Consider the following 25,293-nt stretch of genomic DNA (forward strand, 5'->3'; position numbering starts at 1 on the left):
AGCGATCACAATGCACTCACACCGATCACCATGCACTCACACCATTCACCTGCAGTCACACGAGTACACTACTCATCCTGCACTCATGTGACGCTTCACTCACCTGTCCCCCTCACTACTCAATATGCAACTCACTCAAACAAGCCCATCAGTAATCATACATTCATTCATCCCATTCTGAACTTGCATCTGCACCCAAATTCATACGCCACCTCACTCACCCTGCAGTCACTCATCTTGTCCTACTCTCACACTGTTGCATCGCTCATCGTGCACTCACATGGGCACTCTTGTCACCCACACAGTGCAGAGGGTTAATGTGCCTGCTACAAAGAATATGTACCATGCAGATCCCAGAAATGAGTGTGAGTAAACTATGAGTAGTGGTATAAAAAATGAAATGTTTGTCAGAAAGGTGCTATAGATAGATGAGGTGCATTGTTGGTGAGTGGCAGTGAAGGAATTCATGGAGAAGGAGGAAACAACGGTGGGGCATCAAAAAAGACTGATGCACCGGGTGCGACCAGCGTTAGGACCAGCCCTGACTGGGAGTGTTAGACCCCCCCTCTGAATGGGCTAATAGCGATCTACTGCCTCAAGGCAAATGAGAAACACACAGAAGGAGAAGGAGAACCAGCCAAATGGGGTAACCTACAGAGCATAGAGAAAGGTTTTTATATCTTCCTAAAGGATAATATATTCTTGGTGGAACGAAGCAAAGGAGGATGCAAGTTCCATAACTGCATGACCTGCATCAAAACAGCGAGACAGACAACTCATGCCTTCTTGAATAAGGGAACAATAAGCAGAGTGGCACCTGCCGAGAGGAGCATACGGGTCCGACCCGTATGCTTGGTGATGAGAGGATGAGAGAGGACAGCAAGGGAGTGAGAGAATTTGAGGAGAAATGTGAATTGCCAAAGAGAAGTGTGGACACGCAAGAAGTGAGTGTGATCCAAAGGCGAGGGCTTCTGTTAGAACAAAGGGGAGATGTGAAAGAGGAATGGGCGGACTGGAGAGGTGTTAGATACAAATAGACAAAAATTTGAATGGAGAGACGAGGTGAATGAGAAGTGCTGAGGGGCACGGGAGGTGACAGGGCCAGAGAGGCCATGAGATAAATGTGAGAGACTGTTAGAAATCAGGGCAGTGAAAAGACAGAATGGCAAGAGGTGATTAAAGGTGAAGTGAAAGGTTGAATGGGGAGAATTCAGAAGTTGTAAAAAGGGGTGAAAGAAAATGGTCTGCAAAGTGAGAGAGGGATCCGGGGTTAGGAGAGGAGAGAGGGATGGAAGGGAGGGGGTGAGAGGAAAGCTGCATGGGTAAACGGCTTAACTCTGCACAAAACTGCCAGGGTTTTAAGGGACCCCTGCTTCTCCCGGTCAGGGCCAGGTAAGCTTCTAGTGTGGCAGCACGTATTGCTGCAGAGTGGAAGGCCCTTAACAAAGGTTGACTCGAAATCTTTCTGATGATAATTGCTGTATTTTGGTTATAAATGGGTACTGATTGGGTGAAATCTTTCCTCAGTGTTACTGTGTGTAACAAATGTCAAAATAATGAAGCAATGCTATCCCAAAATACGCGGCATCACATAACCTCATTTACATTTTCATCCCACGCAATTTAGTCAACAGGTTTAGACATTTTTGTCAGCAGGGGGTCCTTACGCCTCAAAATGTTGACAGGGGGGTCTCGGCATCCAAAAGTTTGACGACCTCTGCACTACAGTGTCTTTTGGTCAAGCTGAACGATGTCCACCTCTTACCTGTTTTTTTAGATGTACTGCCACAGCACACCTTAAACCCCTTCCTCAATACCTCTTCCTATACACATGCAAAGCACATTATTACACTGCTGTTTTTCTTCCTTTCCTTCTAAGACAGAATACTGAGTAAGTCCTGCATTTACTTTTTTCAGTCTTATTGCTTAGGATGCTCTCAGTTGGTTAAACCCTCTCCTCAGTCGCTTCTATGGACAACTGGGTTCATAAAATATCCCAGCTGTACCACACATTACACATTTTTTATTCCAGTTCTTTGCTTTTTAACTGATAGTAATCATCTCCATAGATGGGTTGGCCATGCTTCCCAAGCATCAGAGCACCATTGCTCACTTACTCAGTATCCAAGAACAACTGTTGGGAGTAACATCCAGGTGTAAGCCATTCTTAAGAGACATGGACACAAATTCTCTTCAGCAAAAAGACAAATATTACAGAATGTTGTATAACCAGTTGATGATTTAGTCAGGCCTGTTTTTGAGCATATTCTCATTGCTGCTTTAGAAACTTTCTAATGTAGGAAGTTCTTCTGACGCCCAAAGATTCTGCCTTAGAGTGAGGATATTAACAGTATCCCTGTGTATGTTTTTGTTGTGGGTAGTAGTTACATAAAAATTGTCTGAGGAGTTTAGTACCTAAAACTGTCTATATATATATATATATATATATATATATATATATATATATATATATATATATATTTATAGATAGGTCTCAGCTTATAACCTATATCTATTTGTGTGCGACACAACCCATTTACGGGTCAAACTAAAAGGGCAGGGATATGGCATAGAGATGACAATGTCCAATTATACCAATATAAACAATTAATTCACACTGACAACTACTCAGGCCTTTGTTCTACGTTTCATTGTAATGTCGATGTGGGTCACAACAGAAATTCTGCTTGTATTGTTATTACAAGAAATAGAAGGCCTAATTACGACTACGGTGGTCTTAGCCATGGTGGCAGTGCGGGCACTGCCACACCGATGGTCCGACTGCCCTATCACAACTTGGGTGGTCGGACCGACATTGTACCGCCGCAACAACCAGAGATCCCTGACGGTGGCGCAGTGGTCTTGAGATCGCTGCGGTCCCGCCAAGCATATTATAAGTTTCCTCTCTGCCACGGTTTTCGTGGCGGTTCCTCCTCCATGAAAACTGTGGTGGAGTCCATGCCATGCAGGTGTTGCCTTTGACTTTCCCATTGCGGTGCCTATTTCATAAGCACTGCCGTTGGACCACCAAAGAACCACCTGCCAGTGACTGTAAAAGTCGTAATCTGGTGTGCGGTGTGCACACAGGTTTTAGGTTGTGGGAGAGGGGCGTCGGCATTGCAGTCCCGCTCCCACACTGCTATATTCATAATCAGACCTGTAGTAATTTTCCGTGCTCTAATACAAAAAGAGATCAAACCTGGAATTTGTCCGGAACGCAGAATTTCCACATGTAGATCGATGCGGTAACACTGATGCTCACAAACGTTCTCCATTACAAAGGGGAAACAAATTGTAAAACCACATTAAATTTTCAGTCCTGCAGTTTGAGTAATTCGAATGTGAAATTATTTCTTGGGGAGGTCAAAGTACATACATTCCAGATGTCCATTCAGAATGCCAATCCAAGGATAAAACTTTTCTTGAATTGTATTGTTTCGAATATCTCTTTGTCAAGAACAATGTCTTATCGTGAAATTTGCAAATTATTTATCTTACCGCAGGAGGTCTTTTCTTTCAACTCCCACCCCTTTTCTTAATAGTTTACACTATCACCGGTTCTGGCCATTAAAAGACTTTCCTTTTTTATTTGAAACATTTTTCCTCTATTAACAATACGTTGCATTTTAACAGTTTCTAAAAACGTACAATTCAAATGAAAACATTAAAAAAAATTAGCTAAAGAAAATCTTTCTCTGTCTCATATACATATTCACTATTATCATTCAGGTTTTGACAAACTAACCCCTGTTGCCCCAGGAGAATTGTGCAATCTGTCGTTATATGTAAATATTGTGTTCTTTACATAAAAGGGCTGAATAAAAGCAATCCATAGTCTGGCTCGGTATTTCACGGGGTGAAATCCTTCTTCTTGTCCTCCGCCTCTTTTTCGCAGATGGATTTCTGAGATTCGAAGGTCCTTTGCACTTTGTTATAGAGCCCACTGTGGCGCAATTCTCTGCGCCTCCATAGTTATCAGGTGGATTACAGCCCCAAAATCTAAAAAATAAGGTTAAAAAATGTGTTGCAATTAAGGAAAATATTTGTACATCTGCCGGATAGCTTCTGAATGCAATGTGCATTGGTAAAGCTTGGGGCTCAGTAACTTGTGTCAATGTGATCCAACCCAATGGTACCCATTTCATTGACCTCAAAAGGATGAATGGCTGAGTAAACTCGACGGGATTCAAACCTGTGTCTATGTGGTGAAACCCAGGTTTCTGCATTGAATGCATTAGTCCACTCAGCCACCAGATTTGACCGCTTATGACCAGGGCTTGAGCTGCAGTGGGGTATTACTTTTGCTGCCGAGAGAAGTTGATCTTTTGGAGAAGTGCACACACCTGATTTAGATATCTCAGTCTCATTCTTTCTGTTACCTGATGTCTAAGAGTTTTTTCCATCCCACAGTATTGCCACAGGTCAACCTAATGAAAGCAACAATTGCAACCACATAAGCCAGCCCGGTTATGCTATGTGGTAACTGTTATGTGATTTGCATAATGGATTTTGTTGTTGTGTTTTATATGTTGTGTTCAATTGGGTTGCATTGCATTGTGTTATCCTTTCCGACCAAGCTTAGGAGGTCATGTTATGTTAGAGTTTAGACAACTCTAGGATGTCTCAAAGTTCTGAATTTGGAAAAGAGTGACCAGGAGAGAGAGAGGGAGGAGTTAAAATGGAGGAAATTAGGAAAGGAGCCCTGTTGATAGAGTGATCTACCTCACAGCATCACTATTACACTACACAGAGCCCTAAAGAAATCCTTTTTTCAGATTGTTCGGCACAGTCATATCCATCGCCACAGAACCCTATCCCTTCTCTCCCGTTCCTCTAACTTGAATTTTTACACAAACCACCACTTTTTGTTTTTCTCTTCCTGCAGCCCTTATTTGATCTACTGGCCATGCCTATGCTTGTTATCTTTAGTTAACACGTCGCTGTTCTACATTTGATTTTTTAGTAAGTAAAATAAGGTTAAAAAAAAGAAAAGAAACTATAATATACAGAAATATAAATCATGAACTTTTTATGTGGAGTGTGACTTACTCATCTGTTTGTAAACTGAGACCGTTCACCCACTTCCAGACACCTTCTTGGTCCTTATCCGTCAGGCCAATCCAGTAGATATCCTTCTTAGTCTTGTTTGTGATGAAAAACTGTACAGGAGAGCAAAGGGAACAGGTGCTGTAAAAGAGCACAAGGACTAGGGGACGTGGGGTATTTGTGCCCTGTCTCAGACTCATGTGGCCTGTTATCATGCCAGACATGTCATAGATATGCGGGAGCTGGGTGCAGGCAGAGGCTCTGCAAATCAACTGACCAACATCCTTTCGATGGACAAAATCATGCTGGGAATAATAGGGTTTTTGACCTGTGCTGCAGCAACTGCTCTCACCAGGATGTGCATTAAACTCAATTCCATTATGATTGGAGTTGCTGAGTAAAAAAAGAAATGTGGGTTTTTAGATTTACCAAAATACTGTTGCACCCTTGAAGGCATGTAACCAAGCCAACTTTATTACAATGTGCAACAGTGTCAACGATACAGCAGTGTGCACCGCTTGCATGAGAACAGTTATATTTTACTGTCTTTAATCACAACAAAGCATTACACGAATCGTAACTCACCTGCTCCATCCTGTCATTGATGATAACCAAGTCTGCCTGACTTGTCATACATTTTGTTCTGCTTTCTTCCCATGAGAGTTTGTTTTGAGAAAAGAAATAGCATTTTCCATTGTACGGCAGCCAATCTGTGGGGCAGGCCCAGTAGAAGAACTCTGAAAGACAAAGGTACAATAAGAACAACCAACAACAATACTTCTCTTGGATCAGAAGTGAGGCCTCAGGGTGCTCTAATGGAGAACTCAAACCACATTCTTTTTTTGACGGAGGTGTCTCTAATGTCCTGAGTTTAAGCATGGGTCGTTCTAACTTCACCATCTACTGCCCTGAATGTATATTTGTGCAGTTTCTCTTTAAAATGGCCCCAAAAGCTCAGCAGGCCGTTCCGGCTTAACTGGCTTGGCTTTTTAGGATTGGTTATGATCAGTATACGTTCTAACATAGCCAACGATACCAGCTCCTTTCTCCCAGTACTCAGGTAAAACACCATTAACACCTTCCAAGAGTCAGGCCCAACCCACACCTCCTTAAATAAAGGCACCACAAGGACCAGCCTGAAAAACCCTAAAGATGATCCAGGCTACAATGAAAACTGTAGTCCCATCACGGCTCTAGCTTTCATTGCCACAATATATGGAAGAATGTGAAGAATGTGTAACAAAATAATGAACCCAATATGTTGACGAAAATGGAAAAATTAACACATTTCAGTCGGGTTTCAAATCAAGGCCTGGTTCTGCAAATCTTCAAATCCTGGATTGGCCGACCGTAGTAGACGAGGCACTTTACTTTTTAGCACTTCATCCACCCTCTTCAGTATTGGAGGAACAATGTAAAGTGGTTCTGTTGGTAACTAAACCAGCACATCCAGGTTGTGAGGATTAACAACATTTTCTCACAAACTATGAGAACTTTCATTATCTCACTGGACTCAGTTCTGGTTCACAACCTTTTTGAACTGTAACTGGGCCAATTAGTCGACTTGCAAAACGACCTTGGCCTGTCATATTAACAATACGGTAATGATACAACAATATATGTAATAGAAATTGACTTATCTATTGACTACGTTAATAACTGTACATTTAAAATATAACACTATATTTCCACACGGCAACTCAGGATAAACCAGAACATGACAGTGTTAGTATTTGTCACTTGTGGGCCAAGAAATAGTATTGCCAAGAACTTACAATTCAAGATACTTGAAGCTGGACCATGTTCCAGACAGTTCACAAAGTAAAAACACTTGGTATTGGACTAAATAATGTATTCAACTTGAATACACGCTTAATTATTACGGCACCATTTGCAAACTACCAATTAATACTCAGGCATAGAAAGTGTCAATTGATTCTCCTTCATGTTGCTACACTTGGCGAAGAACAAACCATTCATAACCTTGATTTACTTGGGAGGTATAATGAACTTATAAAGCAGACACTACATTGTCATATTCTGCATTGCCTGATGTATTTTGGAGTTTTTTTTATCCAATCACTTATTACTCCTCCGTTAAATGAGTCTACAGTCAAAACAATAGCCATTCTGCTTCTTCTTTCCCACTTCTCTCTAATCATCATTTCTATTTATATCCTGCACATTGTCATGTATGCTCTCTGTCCTTTCTATCATTTTATTCCTCTTTGCTTTCACATCAACTTCTTATCTTTGCTTTTCTCCTTCTCTACCCCTTTCTCCCTTTTCTTCACCTCGTTCATTTGTACTCCTGTTTTCCATCTCCTATTTTCATTCCGCTCTCAAATTCTCTGTCCTCTATCGTCTTCTTCAAGATGAGGTCCATACATACAGCTTCTCAATCATCAGTTAGCCCATGTCTGCCTGGATTCTGTCTCTGTCTTCATGGCTGTGACTCTTCCAAAACTCCCCAAGGAATTTCTACACAGAGACAACCCCCAGGGAGGCATTTGCATAAATGAGTCTGAGCAGGCGGCTTTTAACTGAAGTGCAGATGATGCAGAGAAAGTTGGGGTTTGCATTATAGCCTAGGACCTGGTGCCACAGCACAAACTACCTCACGGATCACTGCAGAGTGGATAATGTCGCCCTTTGTCTTACAGACATTGTGTCATCACTGGTGTGTCAAGTACATGTAAACAAAGTATATGTTACTGCGTCACTGGAGTCATTATTTACCCAACCTAGGGAGCACTGTTAGGTAGACAAAGCCAACCGAAGTGCAGCTTGGTTTAAAATTGAAACACTGCATTAACTCAGGTGGTCGTGCACCCTAGACCCCTGTTCTGATCTTGGCGGCAGGCAGTCAGTGGAAGTCAAGCTCGTCTAAAATGCTCAAAGTTGATTTCAGCCAGAAGACCTGAGCCTGAGGATCCTGGTTGCTGGGCAACATCCAGAAACATTGTGAAAGGAGAACAGTGGGTTTCAATAAAATCTTGTGAAGGAACAGGGGAGAGTCTCCTTCACTTATCACCCAACTCTGGAATCTAGCAGTGGAGAGCATTACCTGAGGCATGCAACCAATATCATGTGTGGCCTTCAAAAACTGTCCAAAAGTGTCCATTATAGTGTGACTGGGATGTAACTATGGCCTGATAGAAAACTGCAAACCACAGTTTCTCCTTTTCACGGTTATTTCCGCAGTCACTCTTCTTCAGAAATACTGTATGCCTACAATTTTTGGGATAATGCTGTGGGAAAGTGAAAGCACACACGGAGATGAAAGAGGGATGGAGAAAGGGAAGAAAGAGGTAAAATAAGGAACTCGGAGACCTGTTTGCAGGGGCAGAGCTATGATTAGTGCTGTAGCTGCAATAGCATCAGTATCCAATGGAAGGTTATCACCCACATTTCAGATAACTTTAGCGATCCCGAGTAAATCACTATAAAAGATTAGTTCAACGATATGCAAGGCACTATGGAAAACAACAATGTGAGAATTTCAATAAAGGTGTTGTATCATCCATAGAGGGCACTACTGTCAAGCCACTGAAAGGAAAAGAAAGGAATTTAATCTGAGAAAATAGGAGGCATGAGGAACACTACTGAAAATGCTACCAGTCTGTTGTCAGACTGGGATCAGTTCAGATAACATCCTATCAGCATTTACCGGTCAAAGGCCTCTTGCTGAAAGAAGTAACTTGGGATTTGGAATTTGTGGAAGGGGTATGTCAACATTCTAGATGATGTAGATCATTCCTCCTCTTTCGAAGTAGAAGAGATGTTTAGTTGAGCTACCTACTGACTTTGCTGTTTGCCAAAATCCTATTTAGGTCCTCCGTAGCCCAAGACCTTTTGATTTTACTAAAATTATACATGTAATATACTTATAGAGGCTTTCAGGCAGCACACTGTATCTGTAGATCTGTTGTGTCCATTGTTCTTCCCCCCTTTTCAACATACAACATGAGTCAATGGGTACACCCACTTCGGCCATTAGCTAACTTCACTCTAGGTGATGGCATTCTGTTCTTTCACAAGAAGCACATCCACCCTCAAAATAGTTCCCTTCATCTCAAGGTAATACTATGGCATAGAGTGCTTATGAAACCAAAATACATTTTTGTGTTTTTTTTACATTGGCTGAACCCTGGCAGCTCACACAACTATATAATATTTTATAAAAGAAACATAGCAAAACAAATAATCTTAGACAAAGTCAAAATGCAGGCAGCCAACACCATACATGTTGCTTGTTATTTATTGCTAAACTTGAGCACCGATTAATACTCAACTAACCTACCCAAGAGTAGGGAGAACAAAGACCCCTGCACAAAAACGGAGTGTTTTTCATGACTTTTACTTTTTTTTAAACTTATTTTCATGCATAGCACAAACTCCACTCAATTGGTTTCAGATGTCTATATAGCAATCATGTATTGAACTGTGGCATTATAGCATTTGCAACATGTGTTGTTTAACAAGTGTGCTATGGAAAAGACTGACAAAAACGGATAATCCATCATAAATGTAGGATTTGAGAAGAGACTAGATTTGAATATAAAGAACGAGGAAAAGCTTGTCTCACAATTCCAGAGGACAATTAGGTTGCATCTTGAATCAGAGATTCTGATAAAATAAAGGAGAGATATATCCAACTGAGAGGAGGAGAATATCACAAAGCAATAGAATAATGAGGACATAAAGTGACTTTAAATCTGTGAGTTTATAAACATTAAGTCGTTTTCAATAATTAGACAAGACATTTAAAGTATAAAATTCTGGCAAGGATCTTAAAATACATAGGGGGCAAGAAATCCAAGTCCTACGGATATGAAATACAAATGGAGTAATGTATGTAAGGGAGTAGGACACTTAACAACCTGAGATTGAAAACATTGCAACATAACATAGTAACAAAAAGATAAAATTGAGTAATTTACTGCTCTAAATTGCAAAAGTAACCATACGAATATGAGGTGGAGGCAGTTGCCGTGGATGGACTTTACTAATTGAGAAATACATGAAAAAAAAACCGATTAATTTAAAAGGATTTGAAACAAAGCTTGAATTCTGTTTCAAAAGTGTTATTACTGACCACCAATTAAGCTATTATGTAGGCCACTGAGCCAAGAATCACTGACCTGCAAAATATTATACTCTTATTACAATGTCTGGAAATGGGAAGAAACTGGCATAAAGTGATATTAAAAGAGATTACCTATTATTGGGCAGGCATAGTACAAATAAATATCACGGTCTTCAATAAGTTATGTTTCTAATTTGTTGATTCTTTATTAATTTATTAATTAATTTAGCTAGTTTGTAAAGTTCTAGACTGATTCTTGAAGCCACTTTGCTAGCACCGAGCCCGTCCATGTGCTACACTATATTTCCGCTGGTGAGCTCATAATTAATCAAATTGCTCCATTCTCATGAAATAACAACACTTAATTCTGACTAAGAAAATTAAAATTTCTACTCAAAATCATATCAAAGTAGCTAAAGCCACTCCAAACTGTCCATAACAGATACACACCTGAATTGGTTTTTGGACCGAACAAAAATTTAAGATTGGGAATTTCAAGTTTTAACCCATGTAAAACCTTTATGAGTTGTGGGACTGTCCACTTGAATATAAGCGGTCAGATCTTTACTTGTGGGAGGAGACAGTTTACGTGGCGATGGTATGAACATTATGCTCACACAGGTAGACAGAGGGTGGTTCCTTACTCTCTTAAGAATACTATCACCACCGGGGGTGGATGTCCCAGATCTTGAATTATATTAATTGGCTGCACAATTGCAGTGGATAATTCAACTAGATGGTGAGGCGGTCATAGAGATGGGTAACATGGTTGGGGTACCCAACCAAGGTGCCCTAACATCTCTTCTACTAGATAAAACAGACAAACCCCATGCGGCACCCAGGCTATTATTGATGGCCTTGAGGTATTGGAGGACATGTGCGAAAATGACATTGCAAAGCCCACAGTACTCCCCTGCAATACCTATCGTGGAGCATCTAATAGAGCCTTCTTTACATCCCACCAGATGATACAATGGGCAGAAGTGGGTCTCATTATGGTCGAGGATTGCTACAAGAATGGAGAAGTCCTATCCTTAGGACAATTGATTGCAGACTATGACCTGCCACCTGGACAGTTTTTGACATATGGGGCACTACTCCATACAATCACATGGCTTTGGGCTTCGTGAACAAATGAGCCCATACAATATGTGGTCCCGCATTCACTTATGACCCTGGGCAGAAGCAAGCAAATAACTTGGACTTGTAAATTCCTTAATTATATGATATGGACAGACCTCTGAGGACTCAAACACAGACGGGAAATGAGCCTGGGTCACCATATACTGGATAGAGAAAGGGATAAAATGATGGCCTATGTACAATCGTTATCCCAAAACAATAGACTGAAGTTCAGTCAATTTAATTATCTACATTATACCTATCTCTCCCCTAAGAAAGTGGGGGATATGTGTGGGGTTCATCAGGGACCGTGACCTAGATGTTTAACCTCATCAGCAGACTTCATCTATACGGGATGGATGTGCCTGATTATACAGGGATACTGGACACGGGTTGTCAAACACTTCAGCAAATCCTTTGAATGGGAAATAGATATGTCACCTGAGACATACCTGCTGGGAGGGTTCCTCTGTCCTATACCAAGAAAACGGTAACAGATTGGTTGACCTGGCGTTTGCATTGGTCAGGAAGTTGATAGTTAAGACCTAGAAGTCGACATCGGGCCCGCTCTATACCAGGTGGGTTATCGAGGTCGAATACATGCCCAGGGCGGAGGAAGGAGCTCTACTGCAGGAAGAAGCCTGTGGCTCCCAAAGAAGACCAATGTCAGATGTTTGGAGGGAATTCACCCAAGGTTTTGTGGAATACTCAAAAACGCAGGGGGCTCAGCATTTACACCCCCCCCCCAAAAAAACACCGAAACGAACGAATGTGGAGATGCTGATGGAAACAGTCACAACGAAGCAGATCAAAATGACCCCGACCCAAAAGGCCACTAGAAGGAAATGTGTTGCCTTTATCCACATGCATGTCAATGAACCCTATGCACCACTCAAAAACATTGTATGTTGCCACTTAAGAAGAGAACCTGCCCATTTGTCTGTTCGTTACTCTACTATGATTGGTTATTTGCACATAATGAACCTCGACTCTAATATGTTCCAACATGCAAAATGAACAGCTTTGTTTGTCATATATCGTGATGTATACTCGCTGCCTAGCAATGATACTAATGAACAGAAGTTTAAAAAAAAGACTTGGTATAACCATGATTTGGAAGAAATACATTTCTGGTGACCTTGTCGGACTCAAGAAACAATGACTGACCTCTAGATTAGGATGATCGTAAAACACAAGGTACTTACAGAGAGTTATCAGCACACACAGTCCTGCTAGCAGAATGAGGATCACCAACAATAACACTATCAAGATCTTTGGGGATGTCTTTTTCTTGGCCTGAGCCTGGGAGTCTGTCTTGGCATCTAGAAACACAGGACTATCGAAAGGAGTTGTTTGGAAGGTACACAGTTTTGTGACGGCTGTATGCTTTGCTCCAAATACTTGTGTTCGGCCTCTATTTCTTGTCTCAATCCATGAGCCTTCCCCACTCCATCGCAGACCATTTAACCTCAATTGCAGCTCTGTAGAATGGGGCACAGTTTTGTTGTAGAGAATTACATAATTTCCCATGCGGCAAAAAAATGCACTTGGTTAGTGTGCTTTGTATTGAAGCCTTTTTGGTATTTTTATTTGTAATGGGATTTAAAGAGCACCACATTCACTTAAAGGTATCTTGGATCTATTGGATGCAGAACACTCAGACTAGCAATGTTACTCCTGACAAATATTAATTTGGAGACATTTTTAAAGCTTTACTGAAAAAGCATTGGGTATTTCATGAATTCCTTTTCAGACCTACCTAAAGAACTTTGGATTGTTGTTCAATAATTATGGAATATGTGCTATAAAAATAACAATTGGCCCATTTTATAAAGAAAGCTTTTTATTGGAGAGTCCCTATGATGCTCATTCAGTATGGATCTGGCATTAGAAATGTCCAGGCCTGCTTGTGACTCTCGTCTGCCTGTAGTACAGTGCAAACACCGGCCCATGCTAGAGTACTTACGCCCACAATCGTTGCCAGAAGTTCTCTCTTTGCACCTGATGTACTTCATTGCCCGGCTGAGATTGCTCTCCAGTTGTGCCAACTTTTCCTGGGTGAGCTGGGCTCTGGCAGTAACTGTTGAATCTAAGAAGATTGGAGAAAGGAGTACGAGTGACTTGAACTAAATTGTATTTAGAGGGATATTACTTAATGTCAAATAATCTCTTGTACTGAAAAAAGAAGTACAGGCACACACTGTCTCATTTATTGATGTAGGAATGAGGCGAAAATAGTACTTTTCACTTAAGTGCATGTAAGGTTTAGACAACATTATTTATCATGTGTTGTTTTCACTTAAAGTTTTACCCTGTGTTCTCAAACATGGAATGGCATCGGCAAAAGTCCAGTGAGGGCTGTGATAGAATGGCCAGAAAATGCCATTTGATGATGCTAATTTGATCACATTTGTCCAATAGTAGAAACAGAGGAGACTTTGGGAAAGTCTAATTTCCTAGTAATTCATTACATCTCTTTGAAAGAGTTCAAGATAGTAACTCTTACTTACAGAGTATTACGCGAGCAATCAATGTAGCGAGCAGCAGAAGGCTGATCACCAGCCCTGAGTCTACCAGATTCTTTGTTGACAGCATCTTCTTGTCCTCTGTCTGCGGGGTCTTTCTCATGGCTAGAAAACAAAACAGTGTGTCTATCAGTTGGTCACGGTAGGCCAAATTCCCCAAAAGGGATGCTTTGCATTTGTTTTCTTGCATCCATTTCAGAACCGTTCCTTACACTTACATCGGGTCCCCTTTCACTGTTCGCCGGCTAAGGTTCCTTTGTAGAGTCTAATGTGATATGAATGACCAGTGTTGAGCGTGGGGAGGGGCCATGACTCAGGAGCCCCTCTGTTCCGCCAGCAATTGTGATCAATAGCATATTACCCGCAGTGGATCTGCATGTAAGGTTTAGACAATATTGTTTTTTACGTGTATCAGTTATAAATACAGGTATTTGATCACAAGCAGAATTCAAGGGGTTAAAAAAAGGAAATGGAGTAAAATCACAATAAGATACTTTGTTGGTAATATTAGAGTAGTTTTCTCTGTAAAGTCATTCATTCATACAATCTGTAATTCAGTAAGCATGTTTTCTCTTACTTTTTTTCATTGTACCATGGCCTGATATCTGGGTGAACATGCATTTATTATTACACTGGCTGCAAAATTTGATTTTAGGGTTCCATTTAGTTTCACCAGCAAAGCATATTTGTGAATAGATATGAGTTATGAACATGGGTTCTTTACCCACGATTAGGATTTTTTTTAGATAGTGTTACTTACTCCTGTTGTAAGTGGTCCAATTTATCAGGCTGCTAGTATTTTTAACTAGTGGAATAAATGGCTTTTTTTCAGCTGACCTAAATAATGTCAAACCAACATTTTTTAATTGCTTTGAAATGATTGCGAGAGACATATAGCAGTAGGCCGTGCTGGCTGCTAAGAAGAAGGTCCACTTGTTCCATCATATGCCTTGTTCATATGTGAAGCGAACAGTCTAGAAAGACCACACTCATCACGACAAGACACAGAAGAAACATATTATGCAGTTAGTCATTCTCTTAGAAAGAACAGTTTTCTGATCACAGTACCCTGAGGAATAACATGTGCAACTCACCTCAAATTGTACATCAATATTCTTTTGTTGCTCCAGGAATTCATAATAAAATCACTCAATTTTTGAAATACAAATCTAAATTGGTTCCTTCAGTGGGGTGCAGATCGGTTAAAGTCAGAGAGTGAGCACGGGACACATGTCTGGACAACCCAAATTTGGCATCTTCAGTGGGATGCACTTGGTTCCAGTGAAATAGTGAGCAACGGACTCACGTCTGGGCAGACTTATCAAACTGAAGAGGTCACAATGAAAATACAAAAAGGGATGAATGGAATACTTAAATTAATCTCAGCCATTGGAAATTACTCTGGGTCGCATAGCAGTCCATCATTTGTTTGCTCACCATGCCACATCAGATTAGACCCACCCATATTCAAATCAGCCTTGCTCCTACGCCAATAGGAACAGCCCAGCCCGAACGGCCACAGCAGGTCCTTTCCACCCAGAACATAAGCAGCCAAAGACCCGAACCCCAAGGTGAAACTGACCTCAGGTTGCTTGTAGTCCGGTTCAGAAAGGACCTGGCTCACTCTTCTTTATGTACTTTAGTTCACAAAGGGAGCAAAATCCAAAAAGTGCTAGCATTTTGTACGTGTACATGTGTACTTGTGCATTCAGTATTTTGCAAATTTAAATGTCTCATGGCTTATGAGGCAGCCAACCCCCTAATTCTCAACACCCCCATGCCAACTACATCTGAAATCTTTCACCATCTACTTCTCAACTCTCAGTTAAGCCATGTCTCAAATAGCGGTCATGGTGTTTCCTGTAACTTCCTGCTGAGGGGAGTGCAAGAATTGTAGTCAGTCACTTGAGAGAGACATATTTTGCATGCCAGTGTCTGAGTCTGCAATCTCAAATAGCGAACTGGAGGGAAACCCGGTCTGTCCAATGTATAGAAATATGAGGTCTGTGAGTCCTTATCAGGAAACAACAGTGGAGCTCCAGACATTGAGACAGAAATGGATCTGTACGTCTATCTGTCCGTCCTTCTGTCTATCTATCTCTCCTGATGGTTCCAAATCTCAAGCCAGTTGAGAAAGGCATCATATGGACTTCTCTGATTGCTTCGTATATACCATGACCCATTCCCGGTGACAACTAGGACTAGAAAACTAAAATGCCTCCTGAATAGACAACTGTGACTTTGAGAGATTCACAGCTTCATCTATTCTTTCTTACTTGTAAAGTTTGAAGCTTGTATTATTATTGTAATTGTAGTAATTGTAACTATATAGCGCTTACATTCAGGGGCGGCTGGTGACATTTGAAGGTGGTGAGGCGTAGAGGTCCGAGTTGAGTGCCCGGTAGTGGCAGCGGGAGGGGGGCTCGGGAGGGTTAAACTGACTTCTGCCAAACAGAAACAATGCCTGATGCCTCCTTTCGGCAGCCAAAGCTCAACTCCGCGTGCGCACAAATCTATAAATTAAACCACCCAAGCCACAATCGGGAATTTCTGAAAGTACTGTACACGTGCGCTACTCTAAGACTTCTTCACTGCAGTCACCACCACAGTCGATCTTATACATTCGCACTTCCTCTCATAACTATAATTAAAGCCTGGCTAGCGCGAGAATGTAATAGCACAGAGGAAGTAAATCATGAAAATCATAATTTAATGAGAGAAGAAGGCATGCTTGGCATTGAGGCTGTAATTTCCCCCATGCAGGCATGCCATGTCTGTTAAAACATAATTGAAACTGTGAATGTTATGCCACATCAATACTGTTTTTCCGAGTGTTGACAGCACCTCTACATTAATGTTATGACGGTTCCCTCAAGAGGAACCCAACATTTTATAATTCTCTTTGGCTCAAATTTAACCCATCGCCTCGTAAGCATTTTTTAGGCGGAAAGAATATTATTACAGCCTTGACAGGAAAGGATAGTATTAAAATGTCTCTTCATTAATGGGCCACGGATTTCTGTAAAAAATAAGAACGTTTTTTTTTGTTGTTGCATATTTATATAGCGCGAACTGGACCCGAAGGTATTGGAGCGCTTAACATAGCACCGGATTTACATTACACATTCAGGCACGGTGAGATTAAAGTGATTTGCCCATAATCACAGGATGTGGACGCGACCTCGAGGCTCGAACCCTGGTTTCCTGCACCAGAGGCGGCAGCACACTGATTGCAATGTGAAGCCAATCCAGGGAGGGAAGCCTGGAATGCGCGAGCTTTTTGCCAAGTGACAACTCTGCAAGTGATTATTATATAGGTAGCCCAGAAAATAAAGAAAGCAGAATTATTCCACCTGAATTATGGATCGCCATTCCCCAAGGCTCGAGGATGACCTGATGATCCAATCAACATCGCCAGCCCCTCAGAGGCAGGAGTTTAATAGGAGGGGGCGGGGGAGAGAAATACTGGCCTTCATGGGAGATTATATGCTGCAATCTGTGATTCGGTAGAGAGAGACTGCGCTGGCAATTCATTTATGACCGTTTGTTGCATAATGAGCGGTAAGTTACAGCTCCCAAACAGGTACCGGCGATTACATTTAAAGCCATAATTCCAAGAAAGTTTCAACTGTTGTTCGTAATACCAATTTTTATCACCTTCCTGCTCATAAAAACAAAATAGCACAAAAAGGTTTTATTGAGACAATATTTTACAGAAACTGGATTTTGTGCCTACCTGGCGTCACTCTGCTTGTGCTTTCCTAGCTGCCGAATCGATTCATTATTTTTCAACACAACCTGCATCGTTCGTGAATGTTCATGAGCGCCACCCACTGCACTGTTTATTTTGCATGATCCACTTACCAAGTGACATCGATCTCTGCCCAAGAAACACATCAGGGCCTGTGGCGTGTGAGAGGCTGGAGGGAGAGTGTTCTGCAGTGCGGTGCTGTGACTGTGGCCGGTGCCCGTCCTGAGCAATGCACAAGCTCCCGCCTCCCAATGTCCAATCAGGAGGCCTGGGACTGGCACGAAGGAAAGGGGCGTGTTCCGGTTGTGGCCACCCACTGCCCTGCCCCTTGCCATTGATTTCAGTGGCGCAATGCTGAAGACGCCTGGGGCGCAGCACAGGCGCCCCATTTGAAACCAGGCATTTTCCGCTTTCTTTGGCCACCCCCTTCATGATGACATCACTCTTTCCGTATGTGCTTCCAGGGCGAGAAATATTCATCGCCCTGGCCAGCACATGCGCAGGAGGTCTCTGACCTGCTGTGACCTCGTCGTCGTCCGTGCCGTGAAGAAAAAAAGTCAGAGTTAGACAATTTAATTTGTATTGTCTATGTATTGTGATCGACACATGGGGCAGAGAGCACTTCCTTTGAGGCTGCTGCATTGGTGTGGTGTCTTTCTTGTCTTCCTCCCCGATCCTCGTCCAGAGGCTAGTGGGGCAACGCCCCATTTGCCCCTATGCACCAGCCGCCACTGCTTACAACCCTGGATGAGGCACTAAATTGCTTTGCGCAAAGCAGAACGCCGCTCCGGAAGCTAAGGTTACCGGTTTATATAGAGGTTACTGGTCATCGTTGTTTAGTGGGATTATATACACAAAAGAAGGAGGTGGACACCAGCTTCCTAATACTTCCTCCCTACAATACATTCACCACACACCAGTATAACTAAGCGTCTACGCCTCCATGGTGAGGCTTGTTATGAGTGTTTCTTTAGAACACAACCATTGGCTGTTAAAAATACTAATCCTCACCCCCCAATAGTGGCACGTGTCGTCATCGAGCTCTATATCCCAGCATTCTTCTTGTCGGGATGGGTTCAACCATTCAAATGGGAGCACTTGCAATTCTACATTAGGAAACTGAGGCAACTGTGTCATTGCAAATTAAATTGCCTTGGAAACGTCTATATTTTTTTGCCTTTGGTGTTTTTTTAGACATGATAAAAAATATACAGAAGGAAATGGGAATTGAATAATTGACAAAAAGGTCAGGTGACGTTCAGCAGAACTGAATTATTCCCTACGCTAATCAACAATTTGAAGTTTTTTTAAGTCATGGTCAGTGTTTCATTGCAGAGTTTTAGGAATACAGAGGCGGTCTTTTGAGATTGCACGCGATCTGACGATGCAATCCTGTAGATAAAAACAGAATTATTTGCTGTGAGAACACTATATTTGGGACTTTTAATAAGTACTAGAATCTGGCAAGCAGTCTGTCCACTGCTAGGATCCTGCTAGACCACCGTTTCAGCAAGTACAGGCAATCAAGTCAGGTGTTGGAAATCTAGACTGAAGGTTGGGCTTACAGAGGGAAATATTGAGAGCTTTAGGCTTCACTCAAAGGAAGCAGTGACTTCAATATCATAGCAACATAAGCGAATATTCAGGGTAAATAAAGGAAATGCCAGAAAGAAGATTCTTCAAATGCTGGAGTAATTGTTTTCTGATGTTCACTCAAAGTTTGGCTCACAGTATTAGTTACAAAAATAAAATGGGCTCCATTTTGGATGGCACATGATAAGGGTGAGGATCGCTTCAGCAGACAGTGGACGTATTTTACCTGTATTCCTGTGCCTGGAGAATGAAGACCCATACACTGAAGTGGCTAGGAGGAGGCAGGGCTAACTTTAGAAATTCCATCAAAACTTTGTTAGCTACTGTTAGAAGGTAGTTCTGACACTATGGGCCGCCCAGATTTTTTGATTTTTGAGCACCTAATTGTTGAGCTTTTACTGTGGGGGAGCCTCATAAGTTGGGACTCACCCACAGTGAACTCAGGATGTAAGAGACTGCATGGGGATTTTACTGGTGTTCCCCTGGCTTGACCAGGCCACTGCGCAGCAGCTGGATTAAGGGACACCGGGCTGGTTACATGCAGACACATGTGTACATGCGTGTGCACACGTGTACGGGCTGCGCAGGGGAGATTCCTAGCGTACGCAGTCCAGGAGCAGCTACAAAGTGAATGGTGTGGCAGGACTTATGCAGTATTGGATGGTGATATTGGAATAGGCTTTATACGCTGGAAAGAAACATGCCAGGGAAAGTCAGTGTGTTTTACTGTGTTTTCACTTCATTATTTCCGTAAGGGAATGTGGGGCCCATGGCTAAATTAACTTCCACAAGGCCTACAGTTTCCAGACATGCACTAAAGTCCATTGTATTGGAGGTGAAAAGAAGTATTCTGCAGAGTCCAAAGTCATATTTGTACTGCTTTTGGGTCATTCAGAACTGTCATATTTCTGTGAGCCAGCCAGGACCAGACCCAGGCTGAGGGCTGACCTCAGCTGGATGGATTGATAACCTTTCTTCCACAAGCTAGGGCCTCCTCTCCACGAAGAGAAGATGGGAGGGGCTACAGGCTCATCTATCAGCAGCTGTCACTGGGTGCCAGGCACCAGGCTGCACCAAGGAGGGAAGGCAGCGTGGGCGAAAGGGGCTTCAAAGGGGCTTCAGAGACACTGGATGACACCATTTTTAACAAACCCAGAGGCTGGACAAGAAGGAGGGAGCAGGGGCAGGGACGTGATGTGTCGCTGTTTGATAGGACCAACAGAGACTTCCTGCCAGCCCCTTACTCAACTTTTAAAAAGTGCCTGCACAGGAAGAGAAGCTCTCTGGGGTGTGTGCTCGGCTGAGGCTGAAGGTGCTGGAGCCTGGCGCAATGGGCAGTTGGAAGGAGAGACCCCCTGACTGCCCCAGGACCCTATCAGCACTAGAAGAAGAGCCCAGGACTGGTGCACAGAAACAGGGGCCTCTGCGCAGGGACAAGAGGGGCCCAGTAATAGAGCCTGGCGAAAGGCTGGTGCAGGGAGCCAGTGAAGACAGCACACTGCTGAATCTACGCTCTCAGAGTCCCAGAGGGCAGAGGAGAGTGTTCCCAGTGGCGGGGGCTGGTAAAGAGGAGCATGAAGCGCCCCATAATGCGTCGCCAGGCATTTGGAAATCTGCCGTGTTGGTGCTTTGTGGCCCCCAGAGGAGGGGGGTCACCCTCACTTGTGAAAAGGTGCTGGGGGGAGCTATAGGAGAGGCCCAGTCTTCCCCCCCCATCATGAAGAAATCTGCCATTTTGGTGCCTGGTGGCCCCTAGAGCAGGGGGTCACCCTCACGTGTGAAAAGGGGTGCAGGGGGCTGCAGGAGCACCGCAGTCTCCCCCAGCATAAAGAAGAACAGTCCACCCCTAAGTTTCACGGGGCATCTGAAAGAATAACCTCTCAAGGGCTCAGCCAGCCTTTAACACCTTCTAGGCTGGAACTTATGTTCTGCAGCTGAGGGTGTACTATGAAGTGCATCACGGAGTGAAGGGCTGAGTTGGGGGATGTCTGGAGAAGGGCATCCCCTGGAGGTGAAGTGGTGTAATTGCACCAAAATGCATTTACTATTGGTTATTTCTTTTTAGGTGGACTGAAAGTCATAGTGTAAAGTGAAGTACCTGTGTAAGGTGATGTTAAGCTAAATGGAGTTATGTTGCCGGACCTTCCTGCTAGGGGGTCTGGCTGTATTTATGTAATCCCATGCTTTTACCTGTGATTCCTTTTAAAGTGAAGAGGCACACTGCAGGAGAAGTGTAGTTGCCAGGAGTACTTCTTTTGAAGGGACTGTAAGTCACATGTGTAAGGAGATGTCATAAGCCAAGTGGGGTTATGTTGCCAGACAGTCCTGCTAGGGTGTCTGGCTGTATATGCGCAATCCTGTGATTTCATCTGTGATGCCTTTAGGGGCTGTAATTGCAATGCATTCAAATGATCAACCAAGGTGATGAGTACTGTCATTCTAAAGTGTGCGTAAACCTGGATTCTTGCTGCTGCGCTTAGGTGAAGACCCCAGACTGCTAGCCCTTAAGATATAGAGGTGCATACTTTATGGTCAGTAGGAGATGCTCAGTCAGGGTCATGTGTCACCAAGGCAGGTTTACCCCTTTTTAATGCTTGTTGAGATAATGGGGTGGGTCGCCACTGGGATGGTGCCAGTGCGCAGGGCCCTCGCTCCAGGTTATGTTCAACTAACTGCATTGGGGGCAAGTTGATGTGCATACATGGGAGTGGTGGTACTAGACCCCACACCCCCGCGGGAGGGGTGGAGATGTTATGCAATGTCACAAAGTAATTCCAACAGCTTATGTATATTTGTAAATTGGTGCATAGTATTGAGTGGTGTGTGTGTTTAATAAATGTACTCTTACTTTTATAAAGCAAAGTACAGACTGGACAATCAATTATTGAGTGTTATTTTTGTGCACCTGCAAATGGCGATTACTAGCCCACACCACCTCCCTTGAGTAAGCCTCAGACTGCTCTGCAACGCTACCCTCTGAGAGTCAGGCGCTACAATTGGGTGTTTGGTTCCCAGTGAAGGACAAATGTAGTCATGTTATTTGTGCAGGCCTCACAGATGCTGCCACGTTTTCCAACAGCTACAGACTGCATATTAGTCCTTTCTGAGCATGGCTATTTGGTGGACTGCAGGGGATACCGGTGTGACTGCAGTTTCTCTTGTTCAAGGTGAGGAAGTGTCTGGGCCAGGCCTGCTCTTTTAAGATTTTAAAAGTAGTGGCTCCTTATTTGCCCATCACAGTAGCAAGAATCCGCTTTCATTGCCACATGGGCTGCAAGAAGCAGTGGGGTGCTCCTGCTACTCAACATCAGTACCATATTGAACATCTCATCACCAACACTTCCACTTCCCACGTTGTTGCCCCACCATCCAACCGCTCTCTGCACTGTCCCTCCCTCTTCAGACCACACCCCCAACCCCGGTAAACCTCCTTTCTCCTAAGTCCCTGCTCCTTCTTCAGAGCTCAAGCAACTGCTCTTATCCCTAGTCCCCTGTACTATCCACATTCCAAGCCATACTTTGCGTGGTGTTTACGTGTCAGATAGAATAACTTAGAAATGCATATAAAAAACGTGCAAACTTATAGTGCAGTCTTCTTCAGTCATTTTTGGATAAAGATTCTTGGCAGTTTTTGTACATATTTTGATGAAAACACCCTGCAAACTGACATTTGTATAAACCTTTTCCTCAAAAAATAAATGGAAGCATTTCACCAGAGATGTAGTCAAAATACTTTTTAATACTGTGCAGTTTATGAAATTGCAAAATAATTGAATCTGTGAATTTTAATTCTGCACACTTCTAGTTGTCACCTCATTAAATTAATTGTATGGATTCTAGTAACAAATGCTTGATCATGGGACAGGCCATCTCCAACCCTGTACCCTAAGGCCGTTCTACTAAGCCCTTCTCCTTTCAAGCTTCATCTCATTCTGCGTCTCATTCTGCATTTCCTCTCAAGCCCCTTCAAATGATCTTTACCTGGCTGCCAGAGCTTTCATCTGCTGTTTTTTTAGGCTCTAGGAATATTGTACACTAAATATTTGAATGAATGCCAGCAAAACTGTATGTTGTGTAAGGCAAGACTAGTGGGCTACATAGCGAACAAGATTGACCACTGACAGGAGCACAGGTTGCATAACATTACATGTATTTGCAAAGTGCATGTTCACCCTTGGGCCACTTGTTGTTGTAGTAACAGATGTTTATTGTTACCTAACTCCACGATACTAATACTATCGACCTAAAATAGATGAAAGGCTGAGTGGGCTGCCAGTTTTAACCCTGTGATCAAGGGGTCAAATACAGATCCCTAAAGTGGATCTATTAGTCCACCTAATCACAGACCGGCTTCAGTGTAATGCCAAATATTTGTTATTTTTTGGGGAGTTTGATATAGTGCAAAATGGCCCAAGGTCATTAGCGGGCTTTACATGAACACATGACTACATTTAACGTGTTTTTTTAAGAAAGGCAGAGATTAAGTAATTTGCCCAGAATCACAAGATCACAGATTCAGCACATATGGCCACTAAGTCACATCTCCCCAAGTGAATATTAATTTGCTCAGAGGGGAAATGTTTTTTTCAAAAGTGTCACATCTAGTCACAGACGTGCACTGGTCTATCAATCTAGCCATGGTTGCTAATCTGGATTGCTAGTGTTGGTCGTACTTACTTTTAACGATGCAGCGGTTTTATCCTTCTGCTCTTGTGCTGCACTTGCTCCTCTGTTTGTATAAAATTGCACTCCAGTCCTATTATTTTGTCCCTGGTATCACTTGGGATGGTCAAGTTCTTCTCGATGATAGAGCAGGGCTCAGCTTCTGAGGGCATACCCACCAGTTTGCAGACCGTGGGCTCTTCTGCTGATCACACATCTCTCAAAGACTTCTCTTTATGAATTTGTGGTTCTGTCAACTTCCCCTTTTCTATCGTGGCCGGAGGAAGTTTTGGAAATCATGCAGCCTAAAGGGGCCATCCGATGAATGATGTCACAAGAAGTTTCAAATGAAATCCCATGCAGAAGTCATCAAACAGTGATGTAAGTGATGCAGGACTGGTAGGAAGAGAGATGCTTTTTCCTTCACTTGATGCCCATTTAAGAAGTCAATACAGTGTCGTGTCCACCCGCAGTGGGGCCAATTTGCCAGTTCGCTCAGAGTGACACAGCCCTGAAATTGCACAGACGAGCAAACAATGCAAACTCATTAACACAATTGCATTAATGCAGACACTGGATCCAGACCAAGTAAAGTGTCAGCACACACTTTAATAGAAGAAAGTTATGCCGCAGGTTTATTAAACAAGATAATGGGTTACCTTACAGGTGTTCCAAAGGTAGTCAGTGATGATGCAACCTAAACCAACTACCAGTCTTCTTAGCCAACAAGCATCACAGCAACATACAACTAATGCAATACTCAAACCGATTGGAATGGGTTTATCCCGTCTCTGGAGCCCGTAGTCCAAGGGATTGTAGCTCTCACCAACGATGGAGCAAAAACAGAGTGAAACCAGGGCAGCTACCCAGACTTGGAACTCTCTCAGGGAATTCTTGGGCACCGTTCCGTTTACCAGGCCCAGGCAAAGGATTAGGGAGGTATTGCCACTAAGCTCACTCTACTGGGCACATTTTCTTGGTTTATTTCAAATGTTGATGAGCTATCCATACTGAGGATGGTCTTGTGTATTTGGTGACAACAGTGACTGGCACGTTGACTCCGCCTCTGCCCTGGATACAGTCCAATGCCATATAGTCAATATTTGAAAAGAGTTAATAGACACGGTTTATCTTTCTAGAGCAGTAAAACCTATATGTACCCTACATTGTTGTGGGAGCATTGAGTGCATTTCTGGACATTAATGTGTTCATTCGGATTGGACCCGACTTTTAGCACTGAAACAACATAACCCACAAATCATTAAATGTGATCACACTGTTCTCGGTAAGTCCATATACGTACAGACTTACTGGTTTGCTCCATTACGTGATTCGCAGGGTAAGTTCTCCCGTACATTTACCAATTTGATTCAGTCATACACAACCTCTCTAAGTAAGTTCAACAGAGGTTTCCTTTGAGTGCAATTGTGTTGTATGTTGCATGTACCCTGACTCTCAAGGGGCATTTGAGGTGCCATTTAGTGGTATTACCTACAACAAGAATC

The 25,293-nt window shown here is 42.8% G+C and overlaps 1 protein-coding gene across 1 annotated transcript; it reads right to left on the reverse strand.

Annotated features, from left to right (window-relative positions):
* Positions 1-3,562: 3,562 nt before the first annotated feature.
* On the reverse strand, positions 3,563-24,026 carry LOC146772521 (hepatic lectin-like). The gene is made up of 6 exons (XM_085637729.1): positions 23,804-24,026; positions 13,768-13,887; positions 13,224-13,346; positions 5,632-5,783; positions 5,050-5,159; positions 3,563-3,999 (listed from the first exon to the last, which is right to left on the reverse strand). The coding sequence occupies exons 2-6, from the start codon at positions 13,883-13,885 to the stop codon at positions 3,780-3,782; spliced, it is 723 nt and encodes a 240-aa protein (XP_085493855.1). The 5' UTR covers positions 13,886-13,887; positions 23,804-24,026; the 3' UTR covers positions 3,563-3,779.
* Positions 24,027-25,293: the final 1,267 nt, after the last annotated feature.

This window comes from Triturus cristatus, chromosome 12 (genome assembly GCF_964204655.1).
Source record: "Triturus cristatus chromosome 12, aTriCri1.1, whole genome shotgun sequence".
Lineage (NCBI taxonomy): Eukaryota > Metazoa > Chordata > Amphibia > Caudata > Salamandridae > Triturus > Triturus cristatus.